This window comes from Oncorhynchus masou, chromosome 3 (assembly GCF_036934945.1).
Source record: "Oncorhynchus masou masou isolate Uvic2021 chromosome 3, UVic_Omas_1.1, whole genome shotgun sequence".
NCBI classification, from domain to species: Eukaryota; Metazoa; Chordata; class Actinopteri; order Salmoniformes; family Salmonidae; genus Oncorhynchus; species Oncorhynchus masou.
In genome coordinates this window covers 42085011-42108335 of record NC_088214.1, presented here as the reverse complement: position 1 = coordinate 42108335, position 23325 = coordinate 42085011, and the positions used below count along the sequence as shown (strand labels likewise).

General features: G+C 42.1%; 1 protein-coding gene across 2 annotated transcripts in view; it reads left to right on the top strand.

The window, feature by feature from the left end:
- The first annotated feature begins 381 nt into the window (after positions 1-381).
- LOC135508286 (potassium channel subfamily T member 2-like) overlaps positions 382-23325 on the top strand; it is a 63132-nt gene continuing 40188 nt past the window's right edge. For both annotated transcript variants that reach the window (XM_064928379.1, XM_064928371.1), the window contains exons 1-15: positions 382-476; positions 687-766; positions 1014-1113; positions 4244-4292; positions 4474-4533; positions 4935-5009; positions 5422-5505; positions 5757-5851; positions 13419-13599; positions 14259-14423; positions 14673-14809; positions 15094-15157; positions 19807-19915; positions 20145-20253; positions 20524-20673. In XM_064928379.1, coding sequence (XP_064784451.1) covers positions 382-476; positions 687-766; positions 1014-1113; positions 4244-4292; positions 4474-4533; positions 4935-5009; positions 5422-5505; positions 5757-5851; positions 13419-13599; positions 14259-14423; positions 14673-14809; positions 15094-15157; positions 19807-19915; positions 20145-20253; positions 20524-20673 — 1553 coding nt within the window. The remainder of the gene's footprint in view (positions 477-686; positions 767-1013; positions 1114-4243; positions 4293-4473; positions 4534-4934; positions 5010-5421; positions 5506-5756; positions 5852-13418; positions 13600-14258; positions 14424-14672; positions 14810-15093; positions 15158-19806; positions 19916-20144; positions 20254-20523; positions 20674-23325) is intronic.

Below are 23325 nucleotides of genomic sequence, written 5' to 3'. Positions count from 1 at the left end.
TCAATATTAGCTTAATCATTATCACCAATAAACCGACGACTCCAAAGACTGAGATGTGCGCTTTGGATGATGCTTGCAGTGAGATGACACATGCACAACGTCTCAAGAGCATAATGATGCTCTTGGGTGTCTAGTCGCACACATGCACTCAAGGATGCTCAACAATGGGACGACTTTGAATAATTAGCCTATATAGCTGCTTCCTTGTTTTCCAAATAATGAAACCCGATTTTTGTGATGGATGCAGTCTTTTCGGGTACTTGGAATAAGGATGCAGGACTGAGTGCAACAATTGATTTGAAACATTGCTATAAAAGTGTACATTTTGAGATCTGGATTGAGCTTTTGTTTCAACTGATGTAGCTACAGCTAAGGAGAACTATGGTTGATTTGGAGAGCGAAGTACCCCGTCTTTCCCCGAGGTATAGATTCAGGGACTTACTCCTCGGGGACCAGAATTTACTAAATGATGACAGGTAGGTTGAGTTTGTTTGACATGTTTGCTTCGATTTAAAAAAAAAAGTGGTTTAAATCATGTGGTTTAACATTGTTGTATATTATTTAAGGGTTTGCACCTGTGGAATCCTTGCACTTGTTTAACATCCAGCCTTACCCATGTGAAAATGCTTAGTAAATATGACATTATTCATTTTATTTATAGAAACTAATATTACTCTTTTTTTAAGGGTGCAAGTCGAATTTTATGCCAATGAAAGTACTTTCAAAGAGACACTTAAACTGTTCTTCATCAAAAACCAAAGATCAAGTAAGTCATGCTTTTTAACTGTGTAGTCACAGTTGAACTACACTATATGCTGTTACTATCCATCTAATAAATCCTATTTGTACTTTGTTTTAAAGACATAGTAAAAATACACCCGTTGCATCGGTAACAAAAAGCAAACTGTTGAACCAGTTATATCAAAGGGGCCCGGAGATGTTCCTGGTCAGGTCACATGGTGAGGAAGTACTGACCCTAAGTATGACATATAACCTCTGTCTTTGTCTCCCAGGCCTGAGAATACAAGTGTTTGACTTCTCCCTAAAGGTCCTGAGCTGTATCTTATACATGTGTCGCGTATTGACAGATGACCCATCCAAAGGACATGGCTGGTAAGGATAGTAATTTAATGTATCGTAGGTACATGTAGATACCACCTGGTCTTCACTGAATTGTCACAGAAATGTTGCATTTTTATGACTACAATTTGACAACAGCCTCTAACGATGGCCCTCAAGGTATAGTAATTCTCAGAGAAGAAACCAGGGATAATTAGTAGAGAATGTGTACTATTAGCTATGTCCATGCCATGGAAAATGTCTTACTAACCAGGTTTCCATCCAGCCATTTCATGCGGATGAATTACCTGTTGCATGAAAACAAATCGCAATCGGGCTGATGGAAACAGAAAATGCCGGTTCACCTTTATAATGTCGACAGAGAATTAGTTCATTCGACATGGTGGGATCTGTTTGTGTCGGTATAATGAATTAGGCAAAGTTCATATACAGTAGGAATACAATGTCAGGTATTTTGTTTATTTATACAACTGAATGTGTTATCACTGTGCATCATCGACTAGCAGAACCAAATGACCTGGATTGCAGTTGAGATTACGTTAAAATACATGGTGCAAGTGATCAATGCCGTTCGAGGTTCTGCTCAGATTATTATAGCAATTGTGGAAATCTCCACAGACCTGGGACAACCTATGCATGCTATCTTGAACATGATTACATAAAAACAAATGAATAGTTACAGTAACCTCAATGTGGCCATGTATGTGTTAAACATTTTTAAGGGTAAATGTTAACCTTAACTTTAGGCTATTTGCTGTATTACAAAGGTCATATTGAATTGTGTTCGGTTGGCAACTATCAACATTTAAAGGTGTTGTATCCACAGCTTGAATGTAGATACCACCTGGTCTTCACTGGCATAATCCCATTCTTTAACTTTTATTTTTTGAGTTTAATTGGTGAATTCAGCATATCATTTGTTATCTTGTTGCCAAGTTAATAGGCTATGTATTGTATTTCAAAAGAGATATTGAATTGTGTTTAGCTGTCAATGCAACCAAATATAAACATTTAAAGGGGATTTATATTCTGCTTGGATAGTTCCATCTGTGCCACTGACTTGGCTTTAATTCCATTTTTTCTACAAATGAATAATTGATATGCTGGATTCATGTTGGAAACACAAGGCCTATTGTGTTGTATATTCTCTGATGAATTCTGGGATGAAATTAAACAATAGCCGTTGATGACTTTGCAAATGCTATATCGGCCTAAATAGCATCATTGATTTATGAGGGATGAAGTATGGTTACATTTCATTTGCTCTTAAATCTACCCTTCGGAATGATTTCAATAGCAAAGGGGAATCTATTTAGTTTTTACATGGCGATCTCTCAACAATCATTCTCACAGTAGCTCATCGGTAATAGTCAGTGACAAATATCATACATAGCTAAGAAGGGCTGAACTTGGTTAAAACCCTGGATAGGAGACCAAATGGTAGGTGTAGATACAGTAGACCAACTCTCCAGTAGGACGTTCTGTCTGGTGTATTTTTTTTTTCTGATAGTGGATATAATGTTAAAGATGGGACATTGTTTTAAAGGTACAAACTCAACATATTTCATACAAGGTTTGTCTATGTTGAAATTTGGTTACCATGATGTGATGTAATCCTGTGGCTTAAATGTCACCATCAAAACAACAGTTTACTTTTTTCAAATGCAATGTATTCTCCACTTAGATTCCACGCCACAATATGTTGACAAATGATGTTGAACCAACGTTGATTCAACCAGTTTGTGCCCTACGGGATCAGTAGAGTTGAAGATTCTATGGAAACCCATTTAACTTTTTATTCGGTACATGGGAATTTAACCACAGTTATTTTTATGTGCACTATGTCATCATGCACAGCCTTTTATCCACAATAAGTCAGTTTGATGGAAACACATCTCTGGTGGGGAAATGTCTGTATTGTTTTATGCAGATTTTATTATTATTCACATGAAAATCTGTCGCCAATTGGAGGGAAACCTAGCTAACGACAATGATTTTAATACTTTCATTTCTATGCCTGGAAACAGAGGAAGTGAATGCGCTGAACATGTACGGAATCATTCAATTCACTGTCTATCATTCTTTCTAGACACTAGCTCAGTCAAAACAGCAGTAAAAATGTTAAAAAGTGAAACACATTTTTGTGATTCATGTCTGGGACTACAACAAAAATGTGTTTCAGTTTAATTTTTTTAATACATATGTAAAAATGTCTAAAAACTTGTTTTCACTTCGTCATTATTGGGTTTTGTGTGTAGATTGATTAAGAAAAATTAGAATTGAATCAATTTTACAACAAGGTTGTTTACGTAACAAAACGTGGGAAAGGGGAAGGGGTCTGAATACTTTCCAAATGCACTGTATATCAGTACACTCATAACAACCTAAGCATTAAGAAACTTCTAGATCAAATAAGTCTCATGTATCAAAATAGCAATACAGTCAGTTTCCTTGCCGTTGTCCTTGTTTTGAAATGACTGTAGAATTGAACTTTCTTCAATATTATTGTACATGGTGCGTGTTAAATATTTTGACATTTTTTCTCTACAGCTGGGGATGCCCCAATCAAACATACATCTTTTTAAAGATTGACTGGTGAGTGTTTACTCTCTCTACTCTTATCTAATAGTGTTAAATAAAACAGAAGCATATCCAGACCTAATAATATCAATATTACCTGGTAACAATGCATCGAGACACACACTCACTTAGAGAGGAAACATAGCAGAACAACGTGGTTCTGACCAAAATATCGGCCGCCATTTTCCCAACAATTCTACATGTTGAATTGGCGCAAACAGGTGGTCGCTAGAACAGACCACGATGACTGCAAGCAATAGGACAGCCATCCACTGCTTTTAGCTGTTAGCCTTTTCTAAAGCATTGTCAGATGTTTGTAGTGGTTTCATGTCTCAACCCTACACCAGTGTCCCTAAATCCACTCTCATACTAGGGTACCTTCCTGAATAGAAACATTGTCCTACTGGACAATGTACTGGACAATGTATTGTTTTCAGGGACTCTTTTATCCAACATCAAGCACAACCAATGAGTTATTCTCTACACACCACTGATGGCTAGTTATTCTCTGGACATGATTCAAATCTCTCTCTTCATCTCAATCTCCAGGTGTAAACTAACACACAGCTTTTTCCCCCACCAGGTCTCCCATAATGTGGGTCGAACGAAGTCTTCTAATATGGCCGTTACAGGTGAAATTTCTGCCAACAAATTTTCTTCATGATTTATTCAATTGTAGTTGTTTGCTAACTACTGTATACATGGGCACTATGCGGTTACTGCTGTTTGTTGTTTATTTTGTCAGTTAACCTGCTTCTCAGTCATTTTTTATGAGCCTCGATGAAAACAAAGAGTCTTCTATTTCTTCAACAGGTGTCTGTGGCAGTTATCTGTCTTTTTGAAACTGTTCTATTGACTTACCTGAGTTACAAGGTAAGTACCATCCCACTCCATAGGGTGTCACTCAGTCGAAGGAAACATTCATTGTAATGTCCACTCTACAGTCATGTCAATATGTATATCTATATACAAAGTCAATAGATTGTGAAACAGATTAACTGAGATTTTTTTTAAATGTAACCTTTATTTAACTAGGCAAGTCAGTTCAGAACAAATTCTTATTTACAATGACAGCCTACTGGGGAACAGTGCCTTGTTCAGGGGCAGAACGACAGATTTTTACCTTGTCAGCTCGGGATTCGATCCGGCAAACTTTTGGTTCCTGGCCCAACACTCTAACCATTAGGCCCCAAAAGGAAGCAGAAGATAAACCCCCAAAAGGGCTAAAAGAGATATAAAGAAAGAAACATGACTGCTCTCTACTTTGTCCTCAGGGCAACATTTGGGAGCAGATCATTCGGTTGACGTTTATCCTGGAGATGGTGAACACAGTGCCTTTCCTGCTCACCGTAAGAGTTAACACACTCTATCAGGGCCTAGGATCAGATTTTCCATTTAAATAATAATTAAGAGGGGGTGACCTGATCCTAGATCAGCAGTCCTACTCTGAGACGTGAATATGGGCAATGCTATGGCAGGGCTATTATGGTCTCATCCCATAGTCACAGCTAATGATGAACACGGCTGAATTCTAAATTGTATGTGGTTTTAACCTGGATTTTAAGATGTTTTAAGTTACATCATATACTCATAGTAGTATATTTTGTCTCAGAGAGTATCATGACCAGAGTCTTCCCAGGTAACACAGCTACATTGCTGAAACATTGTGATAACCTTTCTCTTTGTATCTTGCAACATTGTCAGGAATGTTTTGGGCTTCTATAGATGGGATAGTCTACAACAATCTCTGTGCTCTTTCAGGTCATGTGGCTCCCTCTGCGGAACCTTTTCATCCCAGTGTTCCTGAACTGCTGGTTGGCCAAGCATGCCTTGGAGAATATGATTGTGAGTGTTAACCTGCCTCAACTCCGATACGGCTGAATCAGCATGTTGCGATAGTGCTGCTGCCTCTGGACCACACATTACTTCTGGAGGCAGTGGTTCGATCCCTGGTCCTGCCACTGCTCTATGCCTCTGTTCTGTCTCCCCATCTCAACTATGTGTACCTACCTTATTTAGCAATGAAATATTAAAAAACATCCTTTACAAAAATAGAGGTAAGAGGTTACCAACCATCCGCAACCTCTCCCCCCTAGAATGACCTGCATCGTGCCATACAGCGAACACAGTCTGCCATCTTCAACCAGGTGCTCATCCTCATCTCCACCCTCTTCTGCCTCATATTCACTTGGTGAGTGTGTGGGTGCATGCGTGAATGTGTGTGCACTGGTAGATTGCAGTCTGCATCCCAAACATGGGCACTTCGAAAACCAATTTTAAATTAAGCAAACAATTAGTTTCAGAAACGACGATAAACAACAACAAAAAAGATGTTGGCACTTAGACTGAGAGGACATGCTAAATTGCTAACTCAATAAGTGGATGGAGGAGGCAAAGCACCCTGCTTTGGATCATCTCTCCCTCTCCCACATCCAATAGGATCTTACAGGGTCAGCCCAGATTGAATTGCTGGTCATTATCTGTGGTTTTCCACCTCAGAGCTTCAAGCACTTACAGTCATTTGCCACTAATGCACCACGTCTGACATCATATTTCTGGGTTACCAAGTGTACAGCTCTGGGACCTATTTTCTCCAGTGCACTCTGTGTAAATGGCATTACAAGGTCAATTACCTCGGAACAATTCCCTCAATATCTGGCTTCCTGTTGACTGCCACAAGACCATTAATGTAATGTGTGTGATGCCACAAAAGCAAGGTAGTGGCAGCAATTACTACTAGATCCTGGAAAATGTATTTTTAAGGAAAGTTGAAGGCACATATTCCAAAGAACCAACCCTGCACTCAACAGACAGTATTTCACTGTATTTATTCACATTGCCTAGAACATTAAATATTCCACTGGGCACAGATGTCAATTCAACGTCTATCCACATTGGTTCAGTGTAATTTTGCTGAAATTACATTAAAAAACGTTGACTGAACTGTGTGCCTTGTTTTTAAGGTATAATGCTAGCACGATGTTGCCGTTGCTTTTCGTGATGGTAATAGAATGTCACAATACTGAATTGGTTTGTTATTGGTCAATAGACAGCTAGTCAGTAGACGGTCAAATGACCAGATGAAATGGAAGGACAGTGATTAGCTATGTTATCTAAGGTAGGGGTCCCCAATCTAGCGGCAACATTTTGTGTAGGGGCGTGGGACCTTCCTTGATTTGAGGGATAAAAAAAAATATATATATATTTTTTTTACAATTTGCAAATGTTTATTCCTAAAACACTCATCTGCTATGCTTTAGGCTAGAAACAAGTTGTAAAATGCCCGAGGACGACTCGACTCTGATGCACATGGGAAAATCTTTGGTTTGTCTCTATGGCATTCAGAAGCTGAGCTACAACCTAAAGTTGAGATGTCAAACAAATTGGACTTTGCTTGGGAAGTAATCTTATACAATGTGTGAATCTGTCACTATGATTGGATCTTTCCAATGTCATCCCATATGAAAAAAACTGTCATATGTAGCACATTTGCATCTTTGGTCAAATGCATGTAATGCCTTAAAACGTATTCTGAGGGCTTTATTAGTTATGAATGTGTCTGTTTATCATTGACGTGTTTTTATTTCTGCTTGCATTTTGTATTTACAGTACCTTCGGAAAGTTTTCAGACCCCTTGACTTTTTCCACATTTTGTTACATTACAGCCTTGTACTAAAATTGATTCAATAAAAAAACAATTCCTCAGCAATCTATACACAATACCCCACAATGACCAAGTGAAAACGGGTTCAGACATTTTTGCACATTTATTAAAAATAAACAGAAATACCTTATTTACATAAGTATTCAGACCCTTTGTTATGAGACTCCATTCCATTGCTCATCCTTGAGATGGTTCTACAACTTGATCGGATACCAAAAAATGTCTGCAGCTTTGAAGGTCCCCAAGAATACAGTGGCCTCCATCATTCTTAAATGGAAAAAGTCCAACAGGACAATGACCCTAAGAACACAGCCAAGACAATGCTGAAGTGGCTTCGGGATAAGTCTTCTCCAGGGACCATACTGTACGCCAAAATTAGCTGCAGGGAACGAGAGTGGAGCCCATGAAAACACAGACACGAGTAGGACAGAAATCTCTTACTATTAGTTTAATACGAATTGTTAACCATTAATATCAAATGGATCAGTTAAATACAGTTTAAGTCGGAAGCTTACATACACTTAGGTTGGAGTCATTCAAACTTGTTTTTCAACCACTCCACACTTTTTTTGTTAACAAACTATAGTTTTGGCAAGTCGATTAGGACATCTACTTTGTGCATGACACAAGTCATTTTTCCAACAATTGTTTACAGACAGATTATTTCACTTAAAATTCACTGTACTACAATTCCAGTGGGTTAGAAGTTTACATGCACTGAGTTGACTGTGCCTTCAAACAGCTTGGAAAATTCCAGAAAATTATGTCATGGCGTTAGAAGCTTCAAATAGGCTAATTGACATAATTTTAGTCAATTGGAGGTGTACCTGTGGATGGATTTCAAGGCCGACCTTCAAACTCAGTGATTCTTTGCTTGACATCATGGGAAATCAAAAAAAATCAGCCAAGACCTCAGAAAAAATTGTAGACCTCCACAAGTCTGGTTCATCCTTGGGAGCAATTTCCAAATGCCTGAAGGCACCACGTTCATCTGTACAAACAATCGTACGCAAGTATAAACACCATGAGACCACACAGCTGTCATACCGCTCAGGAAGGACATGCATTCTGTCTCTGAGAGATGAACGTACTTTGGTGTGAAAAGTGCAAATCAGTCCTGATGAAACAGAAATAGAACTGTTTGGCCATAATGACCATTGTTATGTTTGGAGGAAAAAGTGGGAGGCTTGCAAGCCGAAGAACACCATCCCAACTGTGAAGCAAGGGGGTGGCACCATCATGTTGTAGGGGTGGTTTGCTGCAGGTGGGACTGGTGCACTTCACGGAATAGATGGCATCATGAGGAAGTAAAATTACGTGGATATATTGAAGGAACATCTCAAGACATCAGTCAGGAAGTTAAAGCTTGGTCGCAAATGGGTCTTGCAAATGAACAATGACCCCAAGCATGCTTCAAAAGTTGTGGCAAAAGGGCTTAAAAAGTCAAGGTATTGGAGTGGTCTTCACAAAGCCCTGACCTCAAACTTATAGAAAATCTGTGGGCAGAATATTCCAGTATGGAACAAACGGAGTACGCCGGGGGCCCCCTCGGTGTCCAGAGGAGGCGGAGGAACCTCCCGCACCTCAGACTCCTGGAGCGGGCCAGCCACCACCGGCCTGTGGAGAGACACATGGAACGAGGGGTTTATTGCCGCACAAACCGCGGACCCAGCTTCCGACAGGGCAGGCGGAGGTGCAGGTTTCGGGTCGAGAGCCAGACCCGGTTCCCCGGTGCAAACACCGGGGCCTCACTGCAATGACGATCTGCGCCAACTTTCTGGCGCAGCATGGCGCGCTGAAGATGGACATGGGTGGCGGCCCATTTTTCCTCCACACGCCGGAACCAGTCGTCCACCACAGGAGCCTCGGTCTGACTCTGATGCCAAGGAGCCAGAACCGGCTGATACCCAAATACACACTGGAAGGGAGAGAGGTTAGTGGAGGAGTGGCGGTGCGAGTTCTCGGCCATCTCTGCCCAGGGCACGAACGCTGCCCACTCCCCTGGCCGGTCCTGGCAGTAAGACCTCAGAAACCTAACCACATCCTGGTTAACTCTCTCCACCTGCCCGTTACTCTTGGGGTGAAAACCTGAGGTAAGGCTGACCGAGACCCCCAGACATTCCATGAATGCCCTCCAGACCCTCGACGTGAACTGGGGACCCCGATCAGACACTATATTCTCAGGCACCCCATGCCGGAAAACGTGTGTAAACAGAGCCTCCGCAGTCTGTAGGGCCGTAGGGAAATTAAAGTTAAACAATTTAAAGGTAATGCTGCCAAATACTAATTGAGTGTATGTAAACTTCTGACCCACAGGGAATGTGATGAAAGAAATAAAATCTGAAATAAATCATTCTCTCTACTATTATTCTGACATTTCACATTCTTAAAATAAAGTGGGGATCCTAACTGACCTAAGACAGGGACTTTGCATTCGGATTAAATGTCAGGAATTGTGAAAAACTGAGTTTAAATGTATTTGGCTAAGGTGTATGTAAACTTCCGACTTCAACTGTACGTACTGTTTCTACCACAACTGTCAACTGTGGGACCTTATATAAACAGGTCTGTGCCGTTCCAAATCATGTCCAATCAATTGAATTTACCACAGGTGGACTCTAATCAAGTTGTCGAAACATCTCAAGGATGATCAATGGAAACAGGATTCACCTGGCTCAATTTCGAGTCTCATTGCAAAGCGTCTGAATAGTTATGTAAATAAGGTATGTGTTTTTTATTTGTAATATCTTTGCAAAAATGTCTAAAACCCTGTTTTCACTTTGTCATTATGGGGTATTGTGTGTAGTTTGATGAGTAAAAAAATGTATTATCAATTTTAATATAAGTCTGTAACGTAACAACGTGGGAAAAGTCTAGGGGTATAAATACTTTCTAAATGCACTGTATGTGTATATATATGCTTTTAAATACATTCCATAATATATTTCGGAAAGTATTTCAAATCTTTTAAATATACAGTACCTGTCAAAAGTTTGGACACCTACTCATTGAATGGTTTTTCTTTATTTTTTCTATTTTCTACATTGTAGAATAATAGTGAAGGGATCAAAATGATGAAATAACATCCATTATATCATGTAATAACCAAAAAAGTGTTTAACAAATCAAAATATATGTTATATTTGAGATTCTTCAAAGGAGCCACGCTTTGCCTTGATGACAGCTTTTCACACTCATGGCGTTCTCTCAATCAGCATCATGAGGTAGTCACCCTGAATGCATTTCAATTAACAGGTGTGTCATGTTAAAATTAATTTGAGGAATTTCTTTCATTTTTAATGCGTTTGAAGAAATCAGTTATGTTGTGACATGGTAGGGGAGGTATACAGATGATAGCCCTATTTGGTAAAAGGCCAAGTCCATATTAATGCGAGATCAGCTCAAATAATCAAAGAGAAACGACAGTCCATCATTACTTTAAGACGTGAAGTTCAGTCAATTCGGAAAATCTCAAGTTTCATCAAGTGCCGCCGCAAAAACATCATCAAGGGCTATGTTGAATCTGGCTCTCATGAGGACCGCCACAGGAAAGGAAGACCCAGAGTTACCTCTGCTGCAGAGGATAAGGGGAGACAGGTAGCCTAGTGGTTAGAGCGTTGGGCCAGTAACCGAAAGGTTGATGGATTGAATCCCCGAGGTGACAAGGTAAATATCTGTCGTTCTGCCCCTGAACAAGGCAGTTAACCCACTGTTCCTAGGCTGTCATTGTAAATAAGAATTTGTTCTTAACTGACTTGTCGAGTTAACTCTAATTCACTTTTTAAAAACCTATATTTAACTGCACCTCAGGTTGCAGCCCAAATAAATACATCACAGAGTTCAAGTAACAGACACATTTCAACATCAACTGTTCAAAGGAGACTGTGAATCTGGCCTTCATGGTTGAATTGCTGCAAAGAAACCACTACTAAAGGACACCAATAATAAGAGACTTGCTTGGGCTAAGAAACATAAGCAAAGGACATTAGACCGGTGGAAATCTGTCCTTTGGTCTGATGAGTCCAAATTTTAGATGTTTAGTTCCAAGCACTTTGTCTTTGTGAGACGCAGAGTAGGTGAACGGATGTTCTCCGCATGTGTGGTTCCCACCGTGAAGCATGGAGGAGGTGGTGTGTTGGTGTGGGGGTGCTTTACTGGTGACACTGTCGCTGATTTATTTAGAATTCAAGGCACACTTAACCAGCATGGCTACCACAGCATTCTGCAGTGATATGCCATCCCATCTGGTTTGTGCTTAGTGGGAGGGCTAGTTCACCAAGGAGAGTGATGGAGTGCTGAATCAGATGACCTGGTCTCCATAATCACTCGACCTCAATCTAATTGAGATGGTTTGGGATGAGTTGGACCGCAGAGTGAAGGAAAAGCAGCCAACACGTGCTCAGCATACTTGGGAACTTCTTCAAGACTATTGGAAAAGCATTCCAGGTGAAGCTGGTTGAGAGAATGCCAAGAGTGTGCAAAGTTGTCATCAAGGCAAGGGTGACTACTTTGAAGAATCTAAAAATATATTTTTATTTGTTAAACACTTTTTTAGGTTACTATAAGATTCCATATGTGTTATTTCATAGTTTTGATGTCTTCACTATTATTCTACAATGTAGAAAATAGTAAAATAAAGAAAATCCCTGGAATGAGTAGGTAATGGCCTTGGGGTAATGGCCGCTAAGTGATCTCAGTTCTGCCTTTTGCCGCCCTGCCCATAATGTGTGGGTGCGCGTACGTGTGTGCGTGTGCGAACGTAGTGTTTTTTTCTCTGTCCCTGTATGGTCATAAAGGGATACTCATGATGATGGTCACACACACACGCACGTGCGTACACACCCTTGTCTGGTAGTCTGTCAGTTATCAGTTCTCAAAACAACATATACGTTATAGATGATATTAAGATGTATACGATGTAAAAACAATACGTAAAAATGGATATTAAATGAAATCATGTTGAGACACACTTATGTCTGTGTAGACAGAATATTCCTCTTAAGGTCTGTTTGTCCTGGCTGGTAAATTTAGGTTTACTGGAATGACGACATTGCTCCATGTAAACGTTCCTCTAAAAAATCAGAATAGAACATTCTTTCAGTTGGCCAAGTTTTACTAATCAATGTTTTGGACCAGTGGGATCACAGGTTAAGCGACTTCCAATGTCAGTACATGACTGACCACAACATTCAACAACAAAAAACTGATGGGATGGATACTATGTATTCATTCAAGAATTGAGAAAAATACGTTTCCATAATTTGCAGAGCATTTTTGTTAATAAATACATCCTCAGATATATTTGAGGGCATACAGTATATCGATCATCATTAACAATGAAAAAAAATCGAACCAAATCACTTTCATTTGGTCACATACACATGGTTAGCAGATGTTAATGCGAGTGTAGCGAAATGCTTCTAGTTCCAACAGTGCAGTAATATCTAACAAGTAATCTTAACAATTCCCTAATAACTCCCTAATACACACCAATCTAGTAAATGGATGGAATAAGAATATGTACATATAAAAATATATTGATGAGCGATATATGTTACAAAGAGATTTCAGGATATATGCCTGGCTTTGGGGAGTTCAGTTGAAAGTCTTGTAGGTTGATGTTTCTTCTCGGCTAAAACCTTATGGGCCGGTTTCCCGGAGACAGATTAAGTTTCGTCCCGGTCCAAAAAGCTAACTGAGAATTTCAGTTGAAAGAGCTTTTTAGTCAAGGAGTAACATTCAAGGAGTAACAGTAACAACTGTCCAGAAAACTGTCCCTATGTGCAGTACCAATAGTTCTTTGTGACCTACCTACCTTAGTTAAAGGTTAAAGGACACAGTGTTTTTCCTGGTTTGGTCATGTGGTCTGGAAAAAGTCTTGGCCCTACTTCATATGTTTCAGTGTAGACAATTTCCCCAACACAGACTAAGTCTAGTCCTGGACTAAAACACAAACTCAATGTAGAACCTCAAATGAAAATCCTTAAAAAGCAAAGACTTGGCTTAATCTGTGTCTAGTAAACTGTCCCCAAATGATGCAATGACACCACTCCCTTCACAACCTCTGTGTTACTGCTTCCTGTATCCCTGGTAGTATCTGTGGAATCCAGCACCTGGAGCGGGCGGGCAAGAACCTGACGTTGTTCGACTCCTGGTACTTCTGTGTTGTCACGTTCTCCACAGTGGGTTACGGCGACGTCACGCCCAACGTGTGGCCCTCCAAACTGCTGGTGATTATCATGATCTCAGTAGCTCTTGTGGTGCTGCCCATTCAGGTGAGAGAGTTGGCCAAAAACACACACATTGCACCACACATACAGACAGACAGACACACACAAAATGACCACACTGTTTGCTAAAGGGAAATCAATTGGGCTAATGTTTGGACATCTAGGAAATGCCAAATCGATAGAACACATGCGAGTAGGGAGTCAGCTGAACTAGACGGTGCATAATCATGCTCGAGGCATTGTAGAGGCATTGGTAGGCCAAAAGTATCCCTACTGCTGCTGTTCTGCCATACTCCCTGTAAATATATTGCCATAAAATGAAGACAAAACAGGCAATTTACTGTGGGCTTTTTTATGGACACAATTTCAATGTTCTGTTGAAGCAGCTTTTTTCTAGTACTAGTCCTGGAGACCCGAAGGGTATGCAGGCTTTTGTACCGTCTAGCTGTAATAACACACCTGACTAGACGATTCGTTGACTGTATGAATCAGGCGTGTTGGTACTGGGCTGGAGAAAATAATAGCTCAATAGGACGAGGATGGAAGAACACGGCAATAAAAGATAAACGCTTTAATCTATATTACGAAATGTGTCTGATTGGGTGAACTGTATGCATTTAGTCTATTTGGTTGATTTGAGCATTTGTTTTGCACAACATGAGCAGTATTAGTAAGGTGTGCCTGTGCTGGGCACTATTGGTCAGTTTGAGCAGCTGGCCTACCTGTGGATGGAGAGACAGAAGTCAGGGGGGAACTACAGCCGTCACCGGGCCCAGACAGAGAAACATGTGGTGCTGTGTGTCAGCTCCCTCAAGATAGACCTCCTGATGGACTTCCTCAATGAGTTCTATGCCCACCCCGGGCTGCAGGTGTGTGTATTTGTATGTGCGTGCATGCATGCATGTGGGTGGGTGATTGAGTTTGTGTGTGCGTGCGTGTATGCTTGGGTTTGTTCATTCATGCACGTAATAGGAAAGGTTTTAAAACACTTGGCAACAGAAATGTGCATTACTTATTGGACAAGTCCAGGTAGTCCCTCCCTGTTTAAGTCCGTTTTCGTCTATTTGGTGTCGAATGAACACGACCCAGACTGTTCCTCGGTGTTCCTCCCCATTCAGGACTACTACGTCATCATCCTGTGTCCGACAGAGATGGACCCCCAGGTTCGTCGGGTCCTCCAGATCCCCCTGTGGTCCCAGCGTGTCATCTACCTCCAGGGGTCAGCCCTCAAAGACCAGGACCTCATACGGGCCAAGTGAGTCACCAACACTAAGGGCTGTGTCTCATTCCGCTAAAATAGTTTCCTCTCTTTGGATCTTTGGTCTCCTTTCCTTCAACTGCACTGATGTGGAAGAGCTGGACTGGTAAAAAAACAATAGTGAATAGGCAATAGGCATCCACCATATTGCTTTCCTTTCACCTCTCCTATGTTTAAGATGAGTGTGGGTAGGTATACAGTTGGAGAGGAGATGAGAGGAAGCCACTGTAGAGTATTGAGATGTTACCACTTGGTATTGAATGGCTGTCCTTCTTTTCCAGACTGGACAATGCCGAGGCTTGTTTCATCCTAAGCAGTCGCTGTGAGGTGGACCGCACTGCCGCAGTACGTACATTTGCTACTATTACCGCTACAACAAGTGTTAAATCAGTGGCAGACTGGGACCAAGAGACCAGCCCACTGGCCTAAGGAGTGACCAGCCCACCAGGCATTTGTCCAAACTATCAGAACTCAGGATAAGACCCAGATGCTGCTAGAGTCACAGATGTCTATTGACCCAAAACAGGGGGCAGGCAAAAGACAGGTCAAAGAGATCCGTAATCCAGGGCAGAGTCAATAAGGTACAGAACAGCAGGTAGGCTCGGGGTGAGGACAGGAAAAGGTTCATAAACAGGTCAGAGTCAGGCAGGTACAGAACAGCAGGTAGGCTCGGGGTGAGGACAGGAAAAGGTTCATAAACAGGTCAGTCAGGCAGGTACAGAATGGCAGGTAGGCTCAGGGTGAGGACAGGAAAAGGTTCATAAACAGGTCAGTCAGGCAGGTACAGAATGGCAGGTAGGCTCAGGGTGAGGACAGGAAAAGGTTCATAAACAGGTCAGTCAGCCAGGTACAGAATGGCAGGTAGGCTCGGGGTGAGGACAGGAAAAGGTTCATAAACAGGTCAGTCAGGCAGGTACAGAATGGCAGGTAGGCTCGGGGTGAGGACAGGAAAAGGTTCATAAACAGGTCAGTCAGGCAGGTACAGAATGGCAGGTAGGCTCGGGGTGAGGACAGGAAAAGGTTCATAAACAGGTCAGTCAGGCAGGTACAGAATGGCAGGTAGGCTCGGGGTGAGGACAGGAAAAGGTTCATAAACAGGTCAGTCAGGCAGGTACAGAATGGCAGGTAGGCTCGGGGTGAGGACAGGAAAAGGTTCATAAACAGGTCAGTCAGGCAGGTACAGAATGGCAGGTAGGCTCGGGGTGAGGACAGGAAAAGGTTCATAAACAGGTCAGTCAGGCAGGTACAGAATGGCAGGTAGGCTCGGGGTGAGGACAGGAAAAGGTTCATAAACAGGTCAGTCAGGCAGGTACAGAATGGCAGGTAGGCTCGGGGTTAGGACAGGAAAAGGTTCATAAACAGGTCAGTCAGGCAGGTACAGAATGGCAGGTAGGCTTGGGGTGAGGGCAGGAAAAGGTTCATAAACAGGTCAGTCAGGCAGGTACAGAATGGCAGGTAGGCTTGGGGTGAGGGCAGGAAAAGGTTCATAAACAGGTCAGTCAGGCAGGTACAGAATGGCAGGTAGGCTCGGGGTGAGGACAGGAAAAGGTTCATAAACAGGTCAGTCAGGCAGGTACAGAATGGCAGGTAGGCTCGGGGTTAGGACAGGAAAAGGTTCATAAACAGGTCAGTCAGGCAGGTACAGAATGGCAGGTAGGCTTGGGGTGAGGGCAGGCAGAATGGTCAGAACTGGGGAAACTAGGAAACAGAACTTGAGCAAGCAGGGAGATGGGAAAACATACTGGTAGGCCCTGACAAGATGAACTGGCAACAGACAGAGAACACAGGTATAAATACACAGGGAATAATGAGGAAGATGGGTGACACCTGGAGGGGGGTGGAGACAAGCACAAAGACAGATGACACAGATCAGGGTGTGACACAGACTTTTTGTGTTAGATTGAGGTTAAATTCATATTTTGTTCATTGCTGTATATTCGTTAAAAAAACTTGCTGATACCCAAGGCATTTTAGCCATTGCACAGTAATATGATTAGATCATTTTAGTTTCAGCTAGTCTGATTATTAAAAGTACAGATTTTTCCTCTATTTGCCCTCACCAGTACACCATTTGTCTGTTGTTCTCTCTGGCAGAGTTCAGTCTGAACTGTACTTCTAGTGAGTGTAGGGTATATAAACTGAAAGAAATACATAGAGTGGAGTTAGAGTGGAGTTGTATTGTACTACTGAAAGTAAAGACAAAGTCATAGTGCAAATTATACTGTGACATTCAGGGGGTGACCTAAGCATACTAAGCATAAAGGAACATTAGTGGCTTATGTAGAATTTGCATTTTTTACATTTATTTAACCTTTATTTAACTAGGCAAGTCAGTTAAGAACAAATTCTTAATTTACAATGACGGCCTACCCCAGCCAAACCCTCCACTAACCCGGAAGAAGCTGGGTCAATTGTGCGCCGCCCTATGGGACTCCCGATCACGGCCGGTTGTGATACAGCCCGGGCTCAAACCAAGGTCTGTAGTGACTCTTCTAGCTCCTAGATGTAGTGCCTTAGACCCCTGCGCCACTCGGGAGCATTAGCATAATGTGAATAAACAAAATAGGTCAATACAGACCTGAATGGGCACTAGCAAACCATATGCTAAAGGTTACTACTAGTTAGCATAGTAATATCTACACGTTCTCTTCCATGTGAATATTAAAGTTTTTAAAAATTGAAAATGATCTGCCATGACTACAAGGTCCGATAGGAATTCAGGAAACTCAGTGAGGAATGCTGTTTATGGCCCAGGAGGCCTGTACACAGTAGCTATAAAAAGTGATTGAGTAGGCTGCATAGATTTCATGACTAGAAGCTCAAAACACGAAAATGCAGTCTTTTTTTTTTGTATATTGAAATTTGCTATCATAAATGTTAGCAACACCTCCGGCTTTGCGGGATGTGCAGGGGATATGGTCACTAGTGTCCCCAGGAGGTGAGGCCTCATTTAACACAATAAATTCATGTGTTCAATGTTTCAGTCAGGCCAATCCCATCAAGATTAGGATCAGTGATTAGTTCATTGACTATGGCTGCCTTAGAAGTGAGGGATCTAATATTATTAAGTATCCCTATTTTGAGATGTGAGATATCATAATCTCTTTCAATAATGACAGGAACGGAGGAGGTCTTTATTCCAGTGAGATTGCTAAGGCGAACACCGCCATGTTTAGTTTTGCCCAACCTAGGTCGAGGCATGGACACGGTCTCAATGGGAATAGCTGAGCTGACTACACTGACTGTGCTCGTGGCAGACTCCACTAAGCTGACAGGCTGGCTAACAGCCTGCTGCCTGACCTGCACCCTATCTTATTGTGGAGCTTGAGGAGTTAGAGCCCTGTCTATGTTCGTGGAAAAGATGAGAGCACCCCTCCAGCTAGGATATGGTCTGTCACTCCTCAGCAGGCCAGGCTTGGTCCTGTTTGTTGGTGAGTCCCAGAAAGAGGGCCAATTATCTGTAGATTTTCTCTTTTGGGAGGGGTAGAAAACAGTTTTCAACCAGCGATTGAGTTGTGAGACTCTGCTCATCACTCCCCCTAACTGGGAGGGGGCCAGAGACAATTACTCAATGCCGACACATATTTGTAGCTGATTTACACGCTGAAGCTATGTTGAGCTTGGTGACCTCTGGCTGTTTCATCTTAACATCGTTGGTGCCGACGTGGATAACAATATCCCTATACTCTCTACACTCACCAGTTTTAGCCTTAGCCAGCACCATCTTTAGATTGGCCTTAACGTCGGTAGACCTGCCCTCTGGTAAACAGTGTATAATTGCTGGATGATTCGTTTTATGTCTAATACTGCGTGTAATGGAGTCGCTAATGACTAGGGTTTTCAATTTGTCAGAGCTAATGGTGGGAGGCTTCGGTGTGTCAGACCCCGTAGCGGGAGGAGGAGAGACCAGAGAAGGCTCGCCCTCTGACTCCGACCCGTTGCTTAATATGACTATTTATGTAGCGATCACCGATCACCGTATGTTGTGGAATTTCAGCCCGCTAGCGGGTTCCGTGCGCAAAGAGTTTAATGGGGAGAACCGGTTGAAAGTTTCTGTCGGCTGAATGAGTAACACTGGTTGACATGTCTGTGCATTCAAAATGCAATTATGTTCATTGTCCGTAGCTTATGCCTGCCCTTACCATAACCCCACCGTCACCATGGGGCACTCAGTTCACAATGTTGACATCAGCAAACCACTCTCCCACACAACGCCATACACGCTGTCTGCCATCTGCACCATACAGTTGAAACCAGGATTCATCTGTGAAGAGCACACTTCTCCAGCGTGCCAGTGGCCATCGAAAGGGAGCATTTCACCACTGAATTTGGTTACGACGCCGAACTGCAGTCAGGTCAAGACCCTGGTGAGGACAATGAGCATGCAGATGAGTTTCCCTGAGACAGTTTCTGACAGTTTGTGCAGAAATTCTTCAGTTGAGAAAACCCACAGTTTCATCAGCTGTCCGGGTGGCTGGTCTCAGACGATCCCACTTGTGAAAAGCAAAATTTCCTCTCAGCCTGTCAAAATGTGCAAAATCGAATGAGATTAGCTATAATACTAATTTTTCTCTGCCCCATGGAAGGGGGGGGCGAAACTATGACACTGTTCTGAACATGTCATTATGAGTAGATTCGCATTGAAGAATTCATGAAACCACCAGTACTATACAAGATACCCAAAATAATGAGGCGACAGGGACTAACGTATAAGACCAAAAAAAGACACCACAAAAATGTATCACAATTGGTGAAAGCCAGTTTGAAGAATTATTCCTTGAGCTCAGACTTAAAGGGAGTGGTGGTCTGGGGCTTGCGGAGGTGGAGCGAGAGCTTGTTCCAGAGCCAGGGCCCGAGACCCCAGAGTGCTCGGTCACCCATTGTTTTTAGGCGCCAATGTTATAACCACACTGCAGTGCATAAAGCAATGTTGCTTTAAACAGCTCTAACAAATGTACCTCTGATGTGTCTCTGTTGTCTTGTTTGCCTCTAAGGACCATCAGACAATTCTGCGAGCTTGGGCTGTGAAGGATTTCGCTCCAAAGTGCCCCATTTATGTCCAGATTCTGAAGCCAGAGAATAAATTCCATGTGAAATTTGCAGGTACAGATGGATGAATGTACTGTTAAGAAACATTTGTTTAGATGATGTGGGACCTTGGCATAGATTCTTTGGGAATATCCTGAATTGTGGCCCCAATAATGGGTTAACCCTTCCTTCTCTAGTTTGCATTTATATTTTCTCTATGTATTCCGGTTTGTCTCATTGAGTCTCATCTCAGTAATACTCTTTTTAAAATGTAGTCAAATGTTATTATTCTCCTTTGCCTTAGATCATGTTGTGTGTGAGGAGGAATTCAAGTACGCCATGTTGGCCCTGAACTGCATCTGTCCAGCGACCTCCACCCTTATAACCCTACTGGTCCACACTTCACAGGGCCTGTAAGTACACAACCACCCTCTACCCTCATATCTAGTCAACACTTCAATGGTGTACACTCCATAAGATCTGCAAAGTACAGTAGGCAACGCGCCAACCCACCGAGTCTCTACCCAATTCTTTACTCTACCCATCAAGTCGTCGAAAAGGAACAAATGCCACAGACCCTCATGTGATACCTGTTGAATTGTCTGCAGCGAAAGCCTAAACTAAACCCAGCTAAACGGTTACACTTCATATGAATACCCTCTTCATGACTCGATGTGCTTCAGGGAGGGGCAGCAGTCTCCAGAGCATTGGCACAGGACCTATGGCAAGTGTTCCGGGAACGAGGTTTACAACATCGCCATGAGAGACAGCGTCTTCTTCTCAGAATACATGGGGAAAAGCTTCACCTACACCTCCTTCAAATCGCATAAGAAGTAAGTAGAAAACACCAATGTGTTTTTTTTTGGGGGGGGGGCTAGGGTCAAGGGTCACAGACTTGCCAATAAACAAACCTACTGACAAATGAACATATTTTCTTGTGATCCCAGTTCTAATGGTTAGTTTTACTGTGCTATTTAATTTGTGTCCATGGATGAGGACGGATATGTGGGCTTAAATGCTCAAGAAACACTTTTCACCAACAAATGTTATTTTATTTATCACATGCTTCTTAAACAACAGGTGTAGACTAACAGTGAAATGCTTACTTATGGGCCCTTCCCAACAATGCAGAGAGAAAGAAAATGGATAACAAATAGAAAAGTAATAACACGCAATAATAAAAGTAATAATAAATACATAATGAGTAATAATAACTTGGCTATATACATGGGGTACCAATACCGAATCGATGTGCGGGGGAATGAGGTAATGAAGTCGGAAGTTTACATACACCATAGCCTAATACATTTAGGTTTTCACAATTCCTGAAATTTAATCCTAGTAAAGTTTTCCTGTCTTAGGTCAGTTAAGATCACCACTTTATTTTAAGAATGTGAAATGTCAGAATAATAGTAGAGTGATTTTTTTTCCAGCTTTTATTTATTTCATCACATTCCCAGTGGGTCAGAAGTTTACATACACACAATTAGTATTTAGTAGCATTGCCTTTAAATTGTTTAACTTGGGTCAAACGTTATGGGTAGCCTTCCACAAGCATCCCACAATAAGTTGGGTGAATTTTGTCTCATTCCTCCTGACAGAGCTGGTGTAACTGAGTCAGGTTTGTAGGCCTCCTTGCTCACACACGCTTTTTCAGTTCTTCCCACAAATTTTCTATGGGATTGAGGTCAGGGCTTTGTGATGGCCACTCCAACACCTTGACTTTGTTGTCCTTAAGCCATTTTGACACAACTTTGGAAGTATGCTTGGGGTCATTGTCCATTTGGAAGAACCATTTGCAACCAAGCTTTAACTTCCTGACTGATGACTTGGGATGTTGCTTCAATATATCCACATAATTCTACTTCCTCATGGTGCCATCTATTTTGTGAAGTGCACCAGGCCCTCCTGCAGCAAAGCATCCCCACAACATGATGCTGCCACCCCCGGGCTTCACGATTGGGACAGTGTTCTTCAGCTTGCAAGCCTCCCCCTTTTTCCTCCAAACATAACGATGGTCATTATGGCCAAACAGTTCTATTTTTGTTTCATCAGACAAGAGGACATTTCTCCCAAAAGTACGATCTTTGTCCCCATGTGCAGTTGCAAACTGTAGTCTGACTTTTTTATGGTGGTTTTGGAGCAGTGGCTTATTCCTTGCTGAGCGGCCTTTAAGGTTATGTTGAAATAGGACTCGTTTTACTGTGGATATTTTGCCGGCCTTTTGTCCATGTTTCCTCCAGCATCTTCACAAGGGCCTTTGCTGTTGTTCTGGGATTGATTTGCACTTTTTGCACCAATGTACGTTCATCTCAAGGAGACAGAACGCATCTCCTTCCTGAGCGGTATGACGGCTGCATGGTCCCATGGTGTTTATACTTGCATACTATTGTTTGTACAGATGAGCATAGTACCTTCAGGCGTTTGCTCCCAAGGATGAACCAGACTTGTGGAAGTCTACAATTTGATTTCTGAGGTTTTGGCTGATTTCTTCTGATTTTCCGATGGTGTCAAGCAAAGAGATACTGAGTTTGAAGGTATAAGCCCTGAAATACATTCACAGGTTTATTTTATTTTTAAATTGTATTTCACCTTTATTTAACCAGGTAGGCCAGCTGAGAACAAGTTCTCATTTACAACTGTGACCGGGCCAAGATAAACCAAAGCAGTTCGACACATACAACAACACAGAATTACACATAATAAACAAACATGGTCAATAATACAGTAGGAAAAAAGTATATATACATTGTGTGTAAAGGAGGTAAGATAAGGGAGGTAAGGCAATAAATAGGCCATGGTGGTGAAGTAATTACAATGTAGCAATTAAACAATGGAATGGTAGATGTGCAGAAGATGAACGTGCAAGTAGAGATACTGGGGTGCAAAAGAGCAAGATGTGTCTCCAGCTTCAGTGAGGTTTGCAGTTCTTTCCAGTCATTGGCAGCAGAGAACTGGAAGGAAAGGCGGCCAAAGGAGGAATTGGCTTTGGTGGTGACCAGGGAGATATACCTGCCGGAGCGCGTGCTACGGGTGGGTGCTGCTATGGTGACCAGTGAGCTGAGATAAGGTGGGGCTTTACCTAGCAGAGACTTGTAGATGACCTGGAGCCAATGGGTTTGGCAATGAGTATGAAGCGAGGGCCAGCCAATGAGAGTGAACAGGTCGCAGTGGTGGGTAGTTATATGGGGCTTTGGTGACAAAACGGATGGCACTGTGATAGACTGCATCCAATTTGTGGGGTGGAGTGTTGGAGGCTATTTTGTAAATGTACGAGGTCGAGGTTCGGTAGAATGGTCAGTTTTACAAGGGTATGTTTGGCAGCATAAGTGAAGGATGCTTTGTTGCGAAATAGGAAGCCAATTTTAGATTTAATTTTGGATTGGAGATGTTTAATGTGAGTCTGGAAGGAGAGTTTACAGTCTAACCAGACACCTAGGTATTTGTAGTTGTCCACTTATTCAGGTACACCTCCAATTGACTCA